The sequence below is a fragment of the Peromyscus californicus genome, unplaced genomic scaffold (genome assembly GCF_007827085.1).
Source record: "Peromyscus californicus insignis strain IS unplaced genomic scaffold, ASM782708v3 Scaffold_15__1_contigs__length_86483966, whole genome shotgun sequence".
NCBI classification, from domain to species: Eukaryota; Metazoa; Chordata; class Mammalia; order Rodentia; family Cricetidae; genus Peromyscus; species Peromyscus californicus.
In genome coordinates, this window is record NW_026294447.1 from 57186216 (window position 1) to 57203596 (window position 17381).

At 45.2% G+C, this 17381-nt stretch overlaps 1 protein-coding gene across 1 annotated transcript in view; it reads right to left on the bottom strand.

Moving 5' to 3' along the window:
* Positions 1–3178: 3178 nt before the first annotated feature.
* The window catches only part of Setd3 (SET domain containing 3, actin histidine methyltransferase), a 69543-nt gene continuing 55340 nt past the window's right edge, over positions 3179–17381 (bottom strand). Inside the window, exons 7-13 of the mRNA XM_052738930.1 lie at positions 15947–16005; positions 15112–15226; positions 10368–10442; positions 9158–9324; positions 8242–8327; positions 5408–5568; positions 3179–4450 (exon numbers count right to left, since the gene is read on the bottom strand). Of these exons, the coding sequence (XP_052594890.1) occupies positions 4052–4450; positions 5408–5568; positions 8242–8327; positions 9158–9324; positions 10368–10442; positions 15112–15226; positions 15947–16005 (1062 nt within the window). The 3' untranslated portion in view covers positions 3179–4051. The remainder of the gene's footprint in view (positions 4451–5407; positions 5569–8241; positions 8328–9157; positions 9325–10367; positions 10443–15111; positions 15227–15946; positions 16006–17381) is intronic.

The following is a 17381-nucleotide window of genomic DNA, read 5'->3' on the forward strand; positions in this document are numbered from 1 at the left end:
AGAGAGAGAGAGAGAGAGAGAGAGAAGGGGAGGGGGAGGGGGAGGGGGAGGGGGGAAAGACGACAGCGGCATCAATTTGATCCAAGAGCGGACCAGGAAATAAAGTCCCATTTCTGTTTTTGTTTTTGTTTTTTTTCCTGAAATCTTTCTAAGACACCAGTTCCAGTCCCTTTAAAGTCCAAGAAGTGTTAGGCTCAAATCCCTGGCTTTAATTGTCTTCACTGCAATCACTAGATAACACACGCCTAACAAATACCAATGACTAGCAAGGAACAAACTTCCTGATTGGGGGAGAGGGGAATAACAGGAAGTTTCCATCATTTGCCTTTTAGGACTTGCTCGACAGGATGCTCTGGAGCAAGCTGTGGTATTATTTCCAGAACTGTACAACTGAGGTGCATGCGGCTCTGACTGCCATCTCTTGCTGTGACTTAAGTCAGCTGTCATTTCCATCAACATTTGGGGCTTATTTTGAGCTATCTGTAAGATGTGAAAACTGAGTTCACAGTGACATTAATATGTATAAAATAACGTTTTCAATGTACATGGGGGATATGACAGCAGCCTCCTGAGCTAAGGCCATGTGTTAGAATCCCAGGAATTCTCCCCCCACCAGAGAGCCCTGCCCTTTCCCAGGGATGTGATTAGTGTCTTCAGCTTATGCCATGATTCCTTCAACAGCCCAGGGAGCTGGCTACTGAATCTTACTACATACCTGGCATTCTCCCAACAACCTCTCATGTCTATTCCACTGTAGTCAAGAAATCCAAGCCTCTTACCAAGGAGTAGGTGCATGCCTGTAATCTTAGCAATAAGGAGGCTGAGGCAGGAGGATCATGGCCTGAACAAAACCTTAGAGAGAGGAGGGAGGGAAGAAGGGGGGGTGAGGAAGGGAGGGAGAGAGAGAAGGAGAGAGAACAACTATAATCCCACCCTGGGCATCAGTACACTTGTTCTGGGTCCCAGGCAGTGGTAAAGGCAGTGTGTCAGGATTTACTTCAGGTCCACCTGACTTCCTAGGCTATGGCCCTGCTAACGGACTCAAATGCAGACAGTCTGGAAAGGTCCTAGCAACACTGACACTGTAGTAACAGTTTGTTTAATGCCATCCTGGAGAAGGGACTTCGCATGAGTGAAAGGTGGAGAGGGTTCAAGGGCAGAAAGAACGCTGTCATTTCTTGGGAAGTAAGGTCATTAGAGAGGCAGCTAGTCTGGGGTGTCCTCCAGGTACTTTGTGGAGATTTTAAGCAGATCTCAAGATACACCTTTATATCCACCTTTTCACATTGGTTCTGGTGATCCAAATTCAGATCCATATACTTTGCAACAAATACTATCCACCCAGTCACCTCTCCAGCACCCCTGACATTTTTATTTATTTTTAATTGGAGACAGAGTCTTATGCAGGCCAGAGATCTTCCTTTCCCTACCCTCTCGGTGCTGGGATTACAGATGTGTGCCACCATACCCCACTATGCAATGCAAAGGATTGGACCCTGGGTCATGTGTACACTAGGCAAGCACTCTGCCTACTGAGCTATATCCCTAGCCCAGTTTTCTCATTTTAAGTAAATATTTAATTCAGCAACACTGTATATAATGAGAGCCTGGAGATATTATTAACATATTGCCCTGTCTCTCTTTAAAACATGAAGTGCACCTTAGTGAGCCTGTTTAGAAACTACTGGGAGAAAACAATCGATTGGCAGTGTGTAGGGAAAAGTAGGTGTTTTTTAGGCCAGTGAACCTCATGCTCTTACAGGTCAGGTGGTGGTGCAGCACTTCTAAGACTGTCCTCAGCAGCCTCTTGTCCAACAGCTCTAGGGAGAAAGAAAACTTCAACATGATGTGAGAGGAAGATCCATTTTCATGACATATGGCAATGAGGGTTGGTTCTTCAATACCCTCCATTTCTGAATGGGGACACTGTGGCTTCTGGGGTCCCATGTAGTAGCACTCTGCCTGTGAATAGGTAGGAAAGTAGCTGTGCTTCCCCTCAAGAGTCCCTGGAGGGAAGCCTCTGCCTCTGGAAAGCAGTGCTGCTCAACAGCCACTCTGCCTTCGGACGTCACACTCACAGTCACTTGGTGGTCCAATGGCTCACAGACTTTGTGATGGAGAAGTGATGGACAGAATAGACTGTGGGGCCCCAGTAATGGGTGTCACCATGTCTGTCAAAGGTGTTCTGGGACTGGGGCTGGAATCCTTTCTCTCTTCCCCAGAAAACAGTTTACAATCTACCCTGTGCTACAATGTTCTTTTACCCCAGGACTGTACACGGAGTATACACAAGACATTTTTAGCATGAGGCTTGAAAGCCTTTAGTCTAGTAAAACACTATCTACAAGCAAATTAATGCAAAACTTACTGTTTCAGCAGCATTAACTAGAAGATTCAAGGACACAGAGATCAGTATGCAAACTCCCCGTGGACGGTAAAGTGTCCCCAGTATAAGGCTGACAAGAGACTTGGCGTGACATCTTCTTATAACAGCAGCAGGTAGTTACAGATGGGCCCCGCTTCACACAAGCCTGTACTAGCAACCAGTGCAGCAGGTGAGCCTGTCCAGCTGAGGTCTAAGGTACACTGCCCAATGTACTGCCCACCTGAACCCAGAGCAGAGAGCCAAGCAAATCGTATCCATGTCTCCTCAGAGCAGGAACATGGATGCTACACACTACCTGTATCTCTACAGCTCTTATCAAACTACAGTGAACCATTTACACAGTAATTTTCAAAATGAGCTCTGTCTTTGTCAGTTCAGAAGTCACTGATGACATAAAAATGTATGGTCAAGGAAAACTGGACATGAATCAGTAGCCTGAAAACTAGATGCTTTTGGTGACAGATCCCATCCACTCCTCCAGAGGGACACTGCCCCACCCTCCACATCCCCTGAAAGCCAACCTTCTCTTCTCCCTCTTCTTTCTGTGGCCTGTGATCCTTGAGGCCTGGGATCCCGCTGGCAGCTTAAGAAGGGACAGGGCTGCTGCAGGCCTCTGGGCATCCAGGCATGCTCCCATCAAGTCTCTGTGTCTGTGATGAACATAGGCCGTGGCATGGCAAAAGTCCCCAAGTGGTCAGAGAATATGTGGCATGATGGTCTGCATAAAAGCTTGACTCAAAGGGCCTGCCTACTTCCAAAGAAAAGGAACAAACAAACAAACAAAAACACCAGTCATGTTTGTCTTTTAATAAGGGGTTTTACTCAAAAGGGTAGCTTTGAAAATCTCTAGCCTGTGAAAACTGGAAAAGCCAGGGAGCCACCTCATCCTGAATCCACTGCATGAAGCTGTGTCGGCTGTGTCTGCGAGAGTCCACTGCCATCACTGGAAGAAGTCAGTGCACCTCTGAAATCAGAGTCAGCATTTAAAATTAAGGAAGAGGACACAAGTCCTACTTTGATTTCAGGAAAAGGACAAGTTTTTAATACAGCAAAACAGAACACAAAAAGAAAACAAATCCTTAGAAATCACTAGATATATGTGTGTATTTATATAATTAAGATCATCATCAACATTTTAAGCCATTAAAAATCAGGTTGCCACCTTACCTTGTCTTTTGGTACTGGGGATATTATTTTTAAGGAGGAAAAAAAAAAGATTTGCCCAGACCTCCCTTGGCTCTCTTTCCACTGTGCCTCATCCCCACTGTCTGCTGAACACCTAGAGTCCGACCTTGGCTCCTCAGCAGGAGGCAGACCCAGCTTTCATTCTGGAGTAAGGATGGTAGGCCTACAGAGCACAGCTGATGGAGGACCTCAACTCTTCCCCAGGAAGAGACTCCAGTGTCTACAACTGGTCTGCACAGTCTCCCAAAGGCACCTCCTCCTCCTCCTCCCTCTGTCACTGTTGACTAGCTCAGCCCAGAAGCAAGATGGCAATCTTAATCAAAAAGGGAAGCTAGATCTTTAAAATAACTTAAAAATCACTTTTATATAAAGCAGCAAAAACATATTTCCTCTCTGCGAAAAGAAAAATGTTAACAAGGAACACGGCGATGCAGTGGGCTGTCCACAACTTCTGCTGACTGGATTCCCAACGAGTGCGTCTCAGAGCCGCTCCTTTGCTTCTTCGCCCATGCTGCCTGAAGACTCTTTGGTCCCATTAGGGATCACACTTTCCCCATTGACGAGCCCGTTCTCAGCAGCCTTGGCTTTGCTGACAGTCTCCGTGAGGCTCAGAGACTCCTGCACACCTGCCTCCTCCTCCAGCTTTCTCAGGACCAGAGGGAGCCTAGAGTCCCCCACACCGCCCTCCAAGAGTCCCAGGTCACTCTCCTCGTATCTGGGCAGCGGAGCCCTCTCCTCCATGTGTTTTCGGTAGTACTCCCGGTTCATGGCTGCGCTCTTCACTGCTTTTTCCAAAATTTCCTTTTCACCCAAGCGCAATTTGATGGCCATTGTGGCACGGACAGACAGGTCAGGGTTTTTCAAGACAATCTTATCTTCCTGGAGGTGGAGGGGGGTGACACCAAATTAATGACAAGAACTCTAAATCAGCAAAGCTGCCAAGGGCAGCAGGTCAGCCTGAGGGGGTTAAGAAGCTATTCAGATCACCTGGTAACTTGATGTGCCCATCAAAACTAGTTTGACTTGTGAATCGCATACAGTAAGTTGTATCTCTCAAAACAAAGGCCAAGTCAAATGGAGCCAACACAAAATGGAAGGCGTTACTCACTTTAATCACCTTGACTGGAGCCTTCATGTTGGGCCCAAGGTGAAGGACATGAATTAAAGACTAAGAGACAAGTGAGCCTTCTAGCCAGGCCTGGTGCACAGTCTGTCATCCTAGCTAGTCAGGAAGCTGAGACGGGGTGGTTCTATGTTTAGGACTGGGTGGGCTACAGAGTTCAGGGCCAGTTTTCGTGAGGCTCTGCCTTGAAAGTAGAGAAGGACTGGGGTTTTTGTTGACATGCAAGGCCCTAGGTTCAATCCCTAGTAATGCACCATGTTGGATCAAAAGAAAGAAAAAGAGAAGGTGAGAGAGGGGCGGGGATAGGAGGGTGATAAAGTTTTTTAAGCTAAATACAAATTCATGTCTGTGGCATCATATGAATTAAAAGCAGTTTTTAAAAGTACTAAGTTTGAGCCAGACAGTGATGGCACATGCCATCCCAGCACACAGTAGGCAGAGGCAAGCAGATTTCTGAGTTCAAAGCCAGCCTGGTCTACAGAGTGAGTTCCATGACATCCAGGGCTACACAGAGAAACTCTGTCTCGAAAAACCAAAAAAAGTACTAAATTTGTAAAATTTGTCAACAAATCAGCAATGCTGTTAAGTATAAACATGATAGAAAAACACTGATACCGAATAAAGAATGTCAAATATACATTTTGCAAAGAATCAGAATACATTAAGGACTAGAAATACAACAAAACATGATCTTCATTCATTGATCTAATTACCTCAATTGTCGTTTTATATGTTTTTAAAAGAAGTGAGGCTCTATCTTCCAGAAATGTCCAAAGTTTGACCTCATTGTCCCAGCTGACAGGAAACTCGGAGTTCCCCAGAGTGAAGATCCTGTCAATGGCACTGTCCCCTAGCAAGTGCTCTTTCAATTCCTCTACAAGAAAGACACACAGCAGCCAGTCAGGAAGCAGCAGCTTAGCCCTCACTTGAACAGGCCACCCTCTTGCTCTCCCACAGCATCAGCATATTCCAGCCTCTTTCAGACTCTCCAAGCAGAACCGAGCTGAGCTCCAGGCCAGGAGGTAAATGAGGCCTCCTTGAAAGCAGTGTATAGACTCGGCACTACAAACGCACCCCACTCACCACTCTCTCAAGAGGGACACTGAAGGCCTTCGGATGGGTTCACTCTTTCTGAAGACATTCTACGGCCACATCCCCCACTATCATAGAACTGTTCTTTCTAGACCCTGAGTGATGCCCTCAGTCCTGCCAACTGAGTCAAAAAGACACTGAGATGGAGCTGAAGGAGTGGGTCAGGGTTAAGAGCACTGGCTGGCCCTCCACTGGTCCCAGGTTCAAGTCACAGCACACACATGGCAGCCTACAACCATCTATAACAACAGTCCCAGGGTATTCAATACTCCCTTCTAGCCTTTGTGGGCACTGCACACACATGATACATAGTCATACATGCAAACAAGCCATATACATAAATAAATTAAGATGAAAAGAAAATGTCTCAAAGACACTGAGGAGAGTCACTATCACCCTGGGACCCTCCAACTGGTAATTATGTGCCCCATCTTGTAACAAATAGGCCAAAGGCAGGAAGGAACAAATACATGGACTACAGAAATCTTAGTCAAGGAAAAATGAGCCTCTCTCTCACTTATCAGGAATTTAAATTACACATAAACACAACCTCTCAACCACCTTCAAAAATATATGTAAGAACAAAGAATTTAGCAATGGCTCTGAGCAGTTTATCTCCTGCCCATCCTTTTCAGTTCAACAAACACACCCATGCTTCTTATGTAACTGTGAGACAGTATCTCTTTCAGAGCAAAATGCCCTACAGCTGTCACTATTTACAATTCAAATTGAGGAGCTGAGCTGCCAGCAAACCAAACTTTTATTAGTATTAGTTGGAGTAATTCAAAGAATACATCAATTGTCTTGACATGACAAATTGTCTTCTGATGACTGAAAAGAAACTCAAGAACAGCAACAGACATAAAATGATTTTTAAAAAAATGCATGTTATCTGATGCTTTAAAAAATCACTATCCAGTTCTATGGTAAAATTCAGGGTTTTAGATACTTCACTCGTCAGTTTATAACCTTTGTTTAGAGATTTAAAAAAAAAAAAAAGAAAGGAAAAGAAAAGAAAAAAGAAAAACCCACTTCCTTAGAAGCAGAAAATTCGTTCCAGAACTCTTCAGTGCTAAGCCACTGCTGTCACTCCTCCTAGCCCCTAGCCCACACTGCAGTGTGGGAGGCAGAGACTACTCTTCCTCTTCAGCAGATGTGCAGAGAAGCTAGACGCAGCTCACATGACTGGGGACAAAACATACAAACAGCTGCTGACCTGACCCTAGACCAAACCAGGCATCCTTCCTCAGAGGTTCCCAAGTCACTCCCCTTCCCAAAGTGGCCTGAGTCTGTCCATCTAAAGAGGACACTCTTTAGAGAGTATCCTACTGCTCTACCTTTCTCCCCTCCTTCCCCACATGCAAAGACACTGTCTCCAGCAAGAACTGCTCCTTGAATTCTATTACCTGCACATTAGCAGGGACATGGGGATGTCTGGCGTGTGGACTCTGGAAGTAATGCAGTTGGTTCTGAGTCAAGGCTGTTCAAGTCAAGCCCTTGCCTAAGCTCCCATACTCTTTGAACTGGAAACAGCATCAATGCCACAGGAAAGAGCTCACAAGGCAGAGGAGATGAAAATACAGGAAGCACCATGTTGAGCATGAGGCACTGCACAAACTGCAGGGGTTGCCATTATCAGCGTCTCTCGCTCTCTTGCTAAATATGGAAGAAAATCCCACAGCTCATCCTAGCTTGTGCTCACAAAAGCTCCTGTGTGAGTGGTGGTAAATCTCTGGAAGGTGTCTGCTCTGCTCTCCAGGGACGGACAGTTACCCTGTCTTACTCTGGGTCTGCAAAAGCGTCCATATTGCCTACCTGTATTCTAGGACTATGTTCTTGCACATCCAGCTCCCTGTCAAGCCCTGAACCCACAAGAGATGGGGGCAAGACAGTAAGGAACAGCAACTTCTCTGTGGCCACAATGGACTGCTCTAGCCAGCTGCACTTTCCCTAATGCTCAGGCAGCTTTGTTCTAGAAAACCACTTCTCTGTTCAGTCAATCACTCACTTATTGTCTAGTCCAGCCATTCTGCACAGGACTGAAGGTAGCTTAAGACAGCAGGCCCCATCCCTTACAAATGGAGCACTCTAGGATGGAGAACAAAAGCACAGCGAGCTCTGGTGACTTGTTCTAAGGCACTATGAAAATGGGTGAGCAATCCATGGATTGAATCCTTCCTGGGTCGGAAATAAGCAGCTAGCTGTGTCCAGGAACACTCTGTCTAATACAGCAGCTGTCTGAAGAATTCTTTACTCTCTCAGGATATCTGGACTCTGCCATCCCAGTGTACAACAGATTAGTTCTTTCTCCAATATCGCCAACTTCCCTCTACCAAAAAGTTCTTCCCATTTCAAGAATTTTATCTCTAATCTGATCCCCCCCACACACAATGCTTCAACATTTTCACAGTTTAATAAGAAAAAAAATCTTGTTTTCATCTGAAATGATTTTTACCTTCAGTCATGCAGAATACTCGGAGAAAAGCCAGAAGCTGGGCAGAGATGGGTGGCTCAGTAAAATGCAATGCAAAAACACTGGATCTGAAAAAAACAAAAATCTGAGGTCAGCACCACAGCTCTTCCAGAGGAAGGTGCCCAGGTCCACACACAGCAGGGGTCCTCAAGGAGAGCCGAGCTGAGCCTCACATAACAAAGTCATGCACTCGGAAAGCATGAAGCTGGTGGGTGGGGAGGCCCTGCCAGGCACTGGCCACCCCTCCCAGCATGCCTGCTGCCTCTCGGGCCACATGCTCATGGTGAGAGAATTAAACACACCCACAGTCCTTAAGACACATTAACAATAATTCATGTTGAGTTCACACTTTATCATTAATCAAATATTGACAAGTTCAATAAAAAAAGTCCAGATAATCCATTTTCATTAAGAATGGTTCCTCTACTCCCTGGAGGACTAATAAATCATAATTCTCATCTTCTTTACCATTTCACACCACAAATGCAAGAAAATTTTAAAGAATCTAACCAGAAATTCATGGAATCACTGAGGATCATGACTTCATTACAGAAACTAATGGTGGCAAAGAATTAAATAAAACAAATTGATCCAGGTCATTAGCCTTTTCAAGGTGAAAGACATTAATGATACCAGAGCACTTATTTAACTTAACGAGGACTGCAGGCCATATTCCCCGGAACTGGCTGTGAACGCTGCTAGCGACACAATTATGTCTATCTGGAAGCGCTGTTAAATCACCACACAGCTCCAAGGTCTAAATTTGCTGTGTAACGGGGATAAAGGGATTAAGACACAGTACTGTGGAGAAGTTTTATTAACACACCAATTAAACACTATGCAATGGAAATACTGCACGGACCACAGGAAAGAGCCAACTCATGTTTTTTCTACTTACGTTGGGATGCCGGCACGAGCCAAGACCTCGGCCTTCATGGCGTAGAGCCTGTCGCTCTTACTCACTCCAAGCTTTATTTTCACTCTGTCGTGTGAATTATTGTCAAAGAAAAATCCACTGTGGATCACAAACTCTGCATTTGACCGAGTGCCATAAAAAATGTAAATCTGAGTAAATGTAGTAAAGAAAAAAATAGGACATAAAACAAACTTAGTGTGTATTCTTCAAACAGAGCAGAGCAAAGGCTTAGTTCTATAGAGCAATACTATTTTCCATCAGTAAACAGACTTTTCACCACACATCCACTTCGTAGAGCATGATGTGTGGAACGTGAGGATGTGCAACCCTTCTAACTTCCCAAACTATCTAAGGAGAGGCAAGCCAAACATATGTCTACTACTAGGCAGGGGAGAGGGGGCACATGAAGATGCTGACCCAGGACTGCTGAGCCTCTCATCCAACCCCAGCCAGCCCCCTCTTAAACTGTTCTTTAGGATGTGCCATGTCTTCCTTTCCTTCTGAAACAGAGGGACATTCTAGAAGAGGCATTTAAATTCACTCCTGTCAGAAACCCACTTCCACAGCCCGTGCACTTTCACACTAACAGAGGGGTCTGAACTTTTCTCAAGAGCAGATCAAGCAGGAGGCAGTGTCTGTTCCTATATTGGTTCTCCATTGTGTGCTGGTTTGTGCAACTGATAAATGCAGAGATTTATAGATGCATATTTCAAAATTATTGGGAAACTTACCTGTGCCTCCATCCAAATTATTAGATAAGAAAATGTACATACCACAGTGAAAAGTACGAGAGGATAGAAATGATTGTTCTAATTCCCTTAGGTTTTAGCTACCTAAATCCCACCTCTTTATAAAGGAATGCAGCTTATGAAACCAAACATTTGCTTCAGTATTGTAAAGTAATATCTATTTGGGCTAACAGTGTCACATATAGTGATGCAAGTGTACAAGGAGCTGCACAGTTTTCCTTGTGGACACAGTGTAATTCAAAGCATCTTTCCGTCTCAAGATTTGGTCAGAAAACAATCCTAAGGATCAGTGTCCCAGCTCCTCCCTATGCCCAATACCTTTTTTGTTTGTTTGTTTGTTTTTCGAGACAGGGTTTCTCGCCCAATACCTCTTAAGATGACCAAAGCCACCCCTCAGTGCCCACAGGTTGGCTCACAGCTAGGGACAGAATGCTGAAACCTACCTGATCTCCAGCTTGAAAGTCCTGCAGGGCTACACACTCACAACGGTCATCTTCCAGGTTATAGCCAGTCGTGATCTAGGCAGGAGAGAAAGACAGGGTGATAAGGCAAGCACCCCTCAGAACAAAGATGTCTAGGGGTGCTTAGAGGGAGAGCAGAGACTTTTTTTTTTCATTTTTCTTTATTAAGAAATTTTCTATTCACTCTACATACCACCCACAGATCCCATCTCCTCCCTCCTCCCACCCCCCAGCCCTCCCTCCCAAGCCACCCACCCCACATCCCCCAAATCAAGGTCTCCCATGGGGAGTCAGCAGAGCCTGCGACACTGAGCCTAGGCAGGTCCAAGCCCCTCCCCACTGCACCAAGGCAGCAGAGACTTTCAAGGGTCCAGCAAAGAGCTGCTGAGGATGTCTCATTTCCATGGACACAAGGACTGTAGGTCTGAACCATTGTGCACCACTTCTAGGTCTCCACCAAACACATTACTATAAAATCACTGCATCTGAGCCCTGAGAAAGGTTTCCACAGATGACAAAAGTTGCAGGCCCACACACGGAGTAGGAAGGGGAGGTGCTCTGGGGTACCTGTATTTACTTAGAAGTGTTACTTTTATATAACTTGTAGTGAGACATCAATGTGGGGGCAGAGTCTAGTTTAGTGGTGGAGCACTGCATAAGGCCCTGGACTCTTTCACCCGCCTAAGAATGAAGAGGACAAGAAAAGGGGCTGCTTCTACATTACAGACACATTTTCCTCTGTAATTACAAAGTCACCCATGACTTTCAGGTAAGCAAAGGCAAAGTAAAGAGTTATTATTTCCTCTCTTTCCGCTAAGAGATACAAATGTGAGTGTTTCTAAGCCCATATGGCACAGACAGTACAGAAAAGTCTCTTCCAGGTACACCCATCTTGCACTCTTAACTGCCCAGGAACTCTTAATCACCTTTTGAATCTTTTTATTCAGTTTCCCCTGGTGACTACAGCTCTTACCCTTGCTTTACCAGCATCTGCAAAGCCCTTCTGAGTAGTATAAGCTCCTGTACCATAGTTCTTCTGCTGACCACACAGTGACTCTGGACAATGCCAAGTTCCCAGGAGGCCTCAGAACACGTTGTTCTCTACCATATAGGCCACTGTCCTGTTCCCTCTTGCGAGAAGCTACCTTTAACTCCTGCTCTGCTTTGAGACTGTGAAACCTGTCTTCTTTCTGGGGCACCTTCCCCCATTTCACCTCCCTTCATCTTGCCCTCTCCAGCTGCCACCACATATATCTGCACACTTGCCTCCTCAATCCTCCAGGAGACCAGGAGTGCTCTTCAAATCAGAGTCCCCAGTGCTTGATGGACAGTCCCTAATGCCTGACACTGCCTTTGAAAAGACTGCCTTGAGGGACAAGGCAGGGGAGGGACAAGGCCCCCAGTGTGGTAAACAGTGCATTTTGATGCCCCATCCCTGAACACTGCCAACCTCCTAGACTGGGTAAACTTGTCTAGTTCCTTTTGGTCCCCTTCACTCATCCTGGAGAATCAAAGACTCACCTACGTAGCATCATAGGAGGAAAAGTGTGACACAATTGCTCACTCAAGCATACTGAGGACATGACCAGTTCAATCCTTCCTCAATTTCCTCCTACTGTGTATCTATTACTTGCATTGTGTATGAAGGAAGAATGAAGTAATGTACACTTGTTGATTCAACTTGGAAAAGCCAGTGGAAAAATTGAAGAAACAGATCACAGCTGTGTCCGTGTGTCCTGCTGTTTTGTCCTAGGCCAGAGTGTGTATGCTGGTGAGTTCAAAGGACCAAATACTAGAATATGACAAATGAAGAAATGAAAAGAGAAAAGAAAAGAAAAAACAAAAACAAAAACCCTGCCTTAATGGATCCCCAAAACAATGGGTGGAGGCAGCCATAGAGCACCTGTGACTCCCTCAGACAAAGGAGCACAAGGTCATGACCACACAGCAAGTTCAGGACTAGTCCAGGCTACAAAAGACTTTGTTTAAAAAAAAAAAAAGATGGGACCATAATGCATGGGCAATGCAGGAAATGCACAGAGGACAAGAAGGGGGCTTATGTGAAAAAGGTAATGCGTAGCTTACAAAGAATACTCAGGGTGGCCTCACTTGACAATAACTTTGAGCCTCATTAGCGTCTGATCTGGGCAGGAGCAGCAGCAAGCACAAAGTTTCTGAGGTGGGTTGTAATGGTGTTAGGGTCAGCAAGAAGCCAGCGGTAGTACAGATGAGACCTGTACGTGGTTATGAAAACTGGGCTTCTGCTCTAAGTTTGGAATCTAAACATTTTCAATAGCTAAACAGAAGGGCCCTGAAAGATTTTTACCACACTGACCGACAGTCATATATGTACATTCACACACACCATGCCCTGCAAATACCACTTAGCAGAATCCTTCTCAGGTAAACAGAATGACTTCAAGAAAGGAATTCTGTCAATTCTGTTCATTTTAGACAGATCAGGCAAGATTTACAGATACGCATTTCCAAGATGAGGGAAACGGCTCAGTAGTTCAAACACTTGCTGTGCAAGCACAAGAAACTGGTTTGGATCTCTAGCATCCACATTAACTTAAACAAATGAGCTCAAGCATAGTGGTGTGCCACTTTAACATCACTACAGTGGGTGGGGGTGGGGATCAGGCAACCTCCTAGACAGCCTAGCCAAGGCAACGAGTTCCAGGTTTAATGTGGGAGACCTTGTCTCAAAAATACAAGGTGGAGAATACTAGAGGAAGCCCTGCAACCTTGACTTCTGGCCTCCATTCCCACATAGGACTTATTTTCTATAACTTAGGGCTGGGCCTTGTGACCTCTTAAAACCTGCTTCTCCAGGTGGCAAAGGACTTCACTCACATTCTCCAAAATCCTAGGCAGCACTGTTCCTGCCTTCCTGAGGGTTCGGGACTAGTGTTCAAAGCAGACAGCACTGGTCAGTGCACCTTTCTTTCCCCTGTGAGGCGGGCAGCCTGACAATACAAGGAGAATCGATACAGACACGGGGGAATACAAGCTTGAGTTCAAGCATTTCACTTTACAAAGCAGCTAACTGGTCACAGATGATACACAGTTTTACAGTTTGAAAACTCCATTCCTTAAATCCTGCTGCACTCAGTGTCCCATGAAACCTTATGACAAAGGAAACACATCAGCCAAGGTGTTGAGTTAGGTGTGTGGGGCAAGGAACAAACCTCCCGAGGGTCAGCAGAGAGCCATGGTCAATCACAACCACACAGACCATTAGAGAAGAGATGCCAAGAGCCCTCTGATCTCAAGAGTGCACAGCTTTATCATGCTGGTAGGGGAAGAACACCAAGGCCCAAGTCAGCACACCTACGAACATGTCAAAGGACAGGAGAGCAGAGCCCTGAGCTGTAGCCCTTCTGTGTAGCTAGTAAACCAGAGGAGACTGGGACCCTAGGGGAAATTCTTCTAGGGGAAATAACCTAGGGTAAAGGGCTTCCTTTACCACAGACTTCTGTGTTGTGTAATTCTTTCTGATTTTTTAACATTGGAAATGAAAATAAACTTTAATGATCAACTGAGTTTGGGAAACAGTGATCCAGTTCATATAAAGAGGGAAAAAGAAAATACAAAGGTCAGATATTTAAAGCTACTTAAAATTTTGTTTAATTTCAAGCTTATCATCCGTTTAAAAATATCTCTAAAGGAGAAAAAAAAGGACAAAGAATGTAAAATTATATTCATTAATGAAAACGTAAAACATGCTATTTCTTAGTCCTGCTAATTAAATTAAGCATATCTAAATTAAGACAAAAATGTAATTATAAAAGTGTAATTCTTCTTCCTTGCTACAATTTAAATATTAAGATTTGAAAGACTACCAGAATTAGCAGGACAGTCTGTCTTGAGTACTTGGTGCAGAGCGCATGTGCTCTGGCCGCTGTATAGATGTGAAATAATCATTTTCAGCATTTCTCTAATCTATTTATAATATGGCTAATAATAACAAAGCAAGCTGGCACTGCGAAGCAGGAATCAAACCCAACTCACCCTGCAGACTAGCAGTGTTGAGGACTTCAGAATGATCTGGGTTTTGTCACCCCCCACCTTTGAGGACCAGGAAGTCCTCAGCACAGGGAAAGCTTCAGCCTCACACTGCCTGAAACCCAAGAATGCGGAGGAGCAGGACCTGCCCTCCTCCTTCAAAAATCAGCCACAGGAAGATGCATCCTGTCTTCACTCTCGCAGCCCTGCACTGGTGCCCAGAACCTAGCACACAAACCTCCCCACACATGGGCTCCTGAGCAAAGCAGGTCAATCAAAGAGGTGAGGAACAGAGCGGGGCAAGGGGTGGAAAGGAGTCAGCAGAGAAAAAAAAGAAAGGGCCGTAAGAGAGAAAGCCAGAAAGACGAAAAGCGTCCTTCAATAAACCCACACTTGGAAGAGACTAAAATAGCAGAGTGGTGCGTCCACTCAGTCCATGGTCCAGTAAGACAGGAGAATGAGCCTGAGAGCTAGGGCTGTGACTCGGAACACACAAGTGCAGCTGCTGCCGCTTCTCCAAGCGGCCTAAGCCTGGCCTCTTCAGTTTTCAGTGTGAAGAGGACACCCAGCTGCTACTAGAGGGAGGCAGGAAGCAGCAGGGTTTGCTTCTGCTTTTCCTCCTGGTGGGAGCTGGCAAGGGGAAACAGGCAGCTGAGTAGAACATCCACCCAGAAGCTCAGCGGCCTCTCCAGACTCAACCCCAGGAGGAGATCTTTACCAGGCCGTTGGTGTGATTGCACATGTCCCATAAAGGAATCAGGGCCAAGGTCACCCGGGAGCCGTCCTCTGTGGGAATTTGGTTTTGTCGCGTCATAACTGAAGAGACTGCCCACCTGTAACAGAAAGAAAGTAAGAGAATTAAGAGTGAGCCATCTAAAAGTCACCTGTACCAGAATGCACGCAACCAGATAGTTGGGGTCATGGAATAGTTCAGTTTTCAGTCTTTTGTGTACTATTTAGAACTAAATCCAGGATTGAGGGAAGGAGGGGCAGGAAATGAAGCCTATGCAAGGAAGAGTGCTACAAGGAAGCAGAAGCAGCAGAGGTCTCAGCCCTTAGCACAAGGTGATGAAAGGTCCCCACAGGCAGCTCCCCTTCTCACCCAAATGCTGACTCTACCCTGTTTTAAGCCTCACTGTCAAGTGGATGCTGTCTCTCCTCTCTAAGGTGTGTATGAGATGTAGGACATGACACTTTTATTACATTGTGTAGTGCATTAACTTTTTGTGCAAAAAGAATCCCCACTTCCCACTAACATGATCTACTCAAAAAGAGAAAAAACTCCTTTAGCAATACTTAACACTAATGTTAAGGTCAAAAGCCCTGTGGCTACTTCCACCAAACTACTAGCATTACAGGGTCACAGCAGTTTCTAAGTGGCTGTCAAAATGCTAGTGCTTCTCAAAGTTGCTCACTGTGGCTTCTGGGACCGCCCTATTTCAGCACCGTGGCACAGTAATGGTCACAGCAGGTTGCTGGCTGATGAGCTTCCCTCACCTCCAGATCCTGCATTTCTCAGAAACCACCCTCAACACAGCGCCCCTTACACCAACCTGTAGTCCTCGTAAGTGAAAGAATCCTTCAAGGGCAGTTTGTTGGCATGAGGATGGGTCTGGGAACGAGTAGTTTTAGGAAGCAGAGGTGAGAAGAGAAAAAGGGAAAACAGAAATCAGTCAACAGAATCTCATTATTTAGCTGCTAACAGACCCTAACAAGAGCCAAAGGAAGCAGGAGGTGTCCAGAAGCGTGACTGAGGGATCAGCGTGCTATTGTGCCCTCATACATCACTGTCAACTTAATTTGTTGTGCCCAGCGGCCGCCATAAATCTGCTCCTTCACACTTCGATCCGGAACCCACAGACACCACACACAACAGTTTAAGGTGGACTGCCTTCACAAAGCAGACACACCCACTGCTGTGAGCACCAGCTCTGAAGGGAGCACAAGAGCCTGCAAAGCCAGGAGTGAGGGCTTGCCTATCTTGGGGCCTCACGCCTTATGCTAGATTTTAATCTCTTTGTATGTAACAAAAAGCAACATTTATAGGCCCTATAGTGTGCTGGAGCTTCTTTCACACTCTCTAACTTATATCACTTGATGACAATCGACTTACATGCAAGTGAATTATTTACACAGTAAATGTGGATCAAACATAGGAAATCAAGCAAAGTCTCATGAGAATGAAGTGAATCTTACAAGTAAGATAAAGGTAAAACAGACCAGCATTATTTTAAATTATTCTTTTTCTAGACAAAAGAACATTTAATAAAATATCCAAAATGTCATACACAGGAGAAAATCTTGTAGTTTCACATTCCTTCTTCACAAGTCCCTCCTCTTTAGACCTTTGAGCACTTAAAACTTTGTCTCAATTAAGAAATGAGAAGCTGTAGCAGTGTGATTTAATCTTTACTTTCAATTACAGTCGGATAGACGGACTGCAGCAGTGATCAGATGAACAAATGGTGGCTTCTGAGCTAGAGACAAGATTCTGCCAGAGCCGATCCTTCCGCCTGTTGATGTGGCTCCGTGCAGCACAAACTCCTACTCCAGGTACTGGCACCACAAGTGCACTGTAATTCATCATCGCTCTCTGTAATGTGCTTGCTGGCACTGTGTGTAGGGCAGTAGGGGATGAGGTAAAAGTGGCTCAAACCGCAAATCAATTAGAAAACAAAAGCTTGTGCTCAGTGCACAATCTTAGGCAAATTATATATTACAAAAGGCGGCCAATTGGGTGTTAGCTCCCAGGTGCCTGCTTCTTCCCTCTTCTTAGCCTCATTTTAACCCTTTGGAAGAAAAGTCAAATGTAAAAACAACCTTTAAGATGCACAATGAGTCAGGTGTAGCAGTACACACCTGTAAACAGCAGCACTTGAGAGGCTAAGGTGGAGGATCAAGAATGTTAGAGCTGCCTGTGCTACAGCTAGAACTCAACACAAAATGAGACACAATGAATATCTGTACTAACAATGTGAAATTAAATGA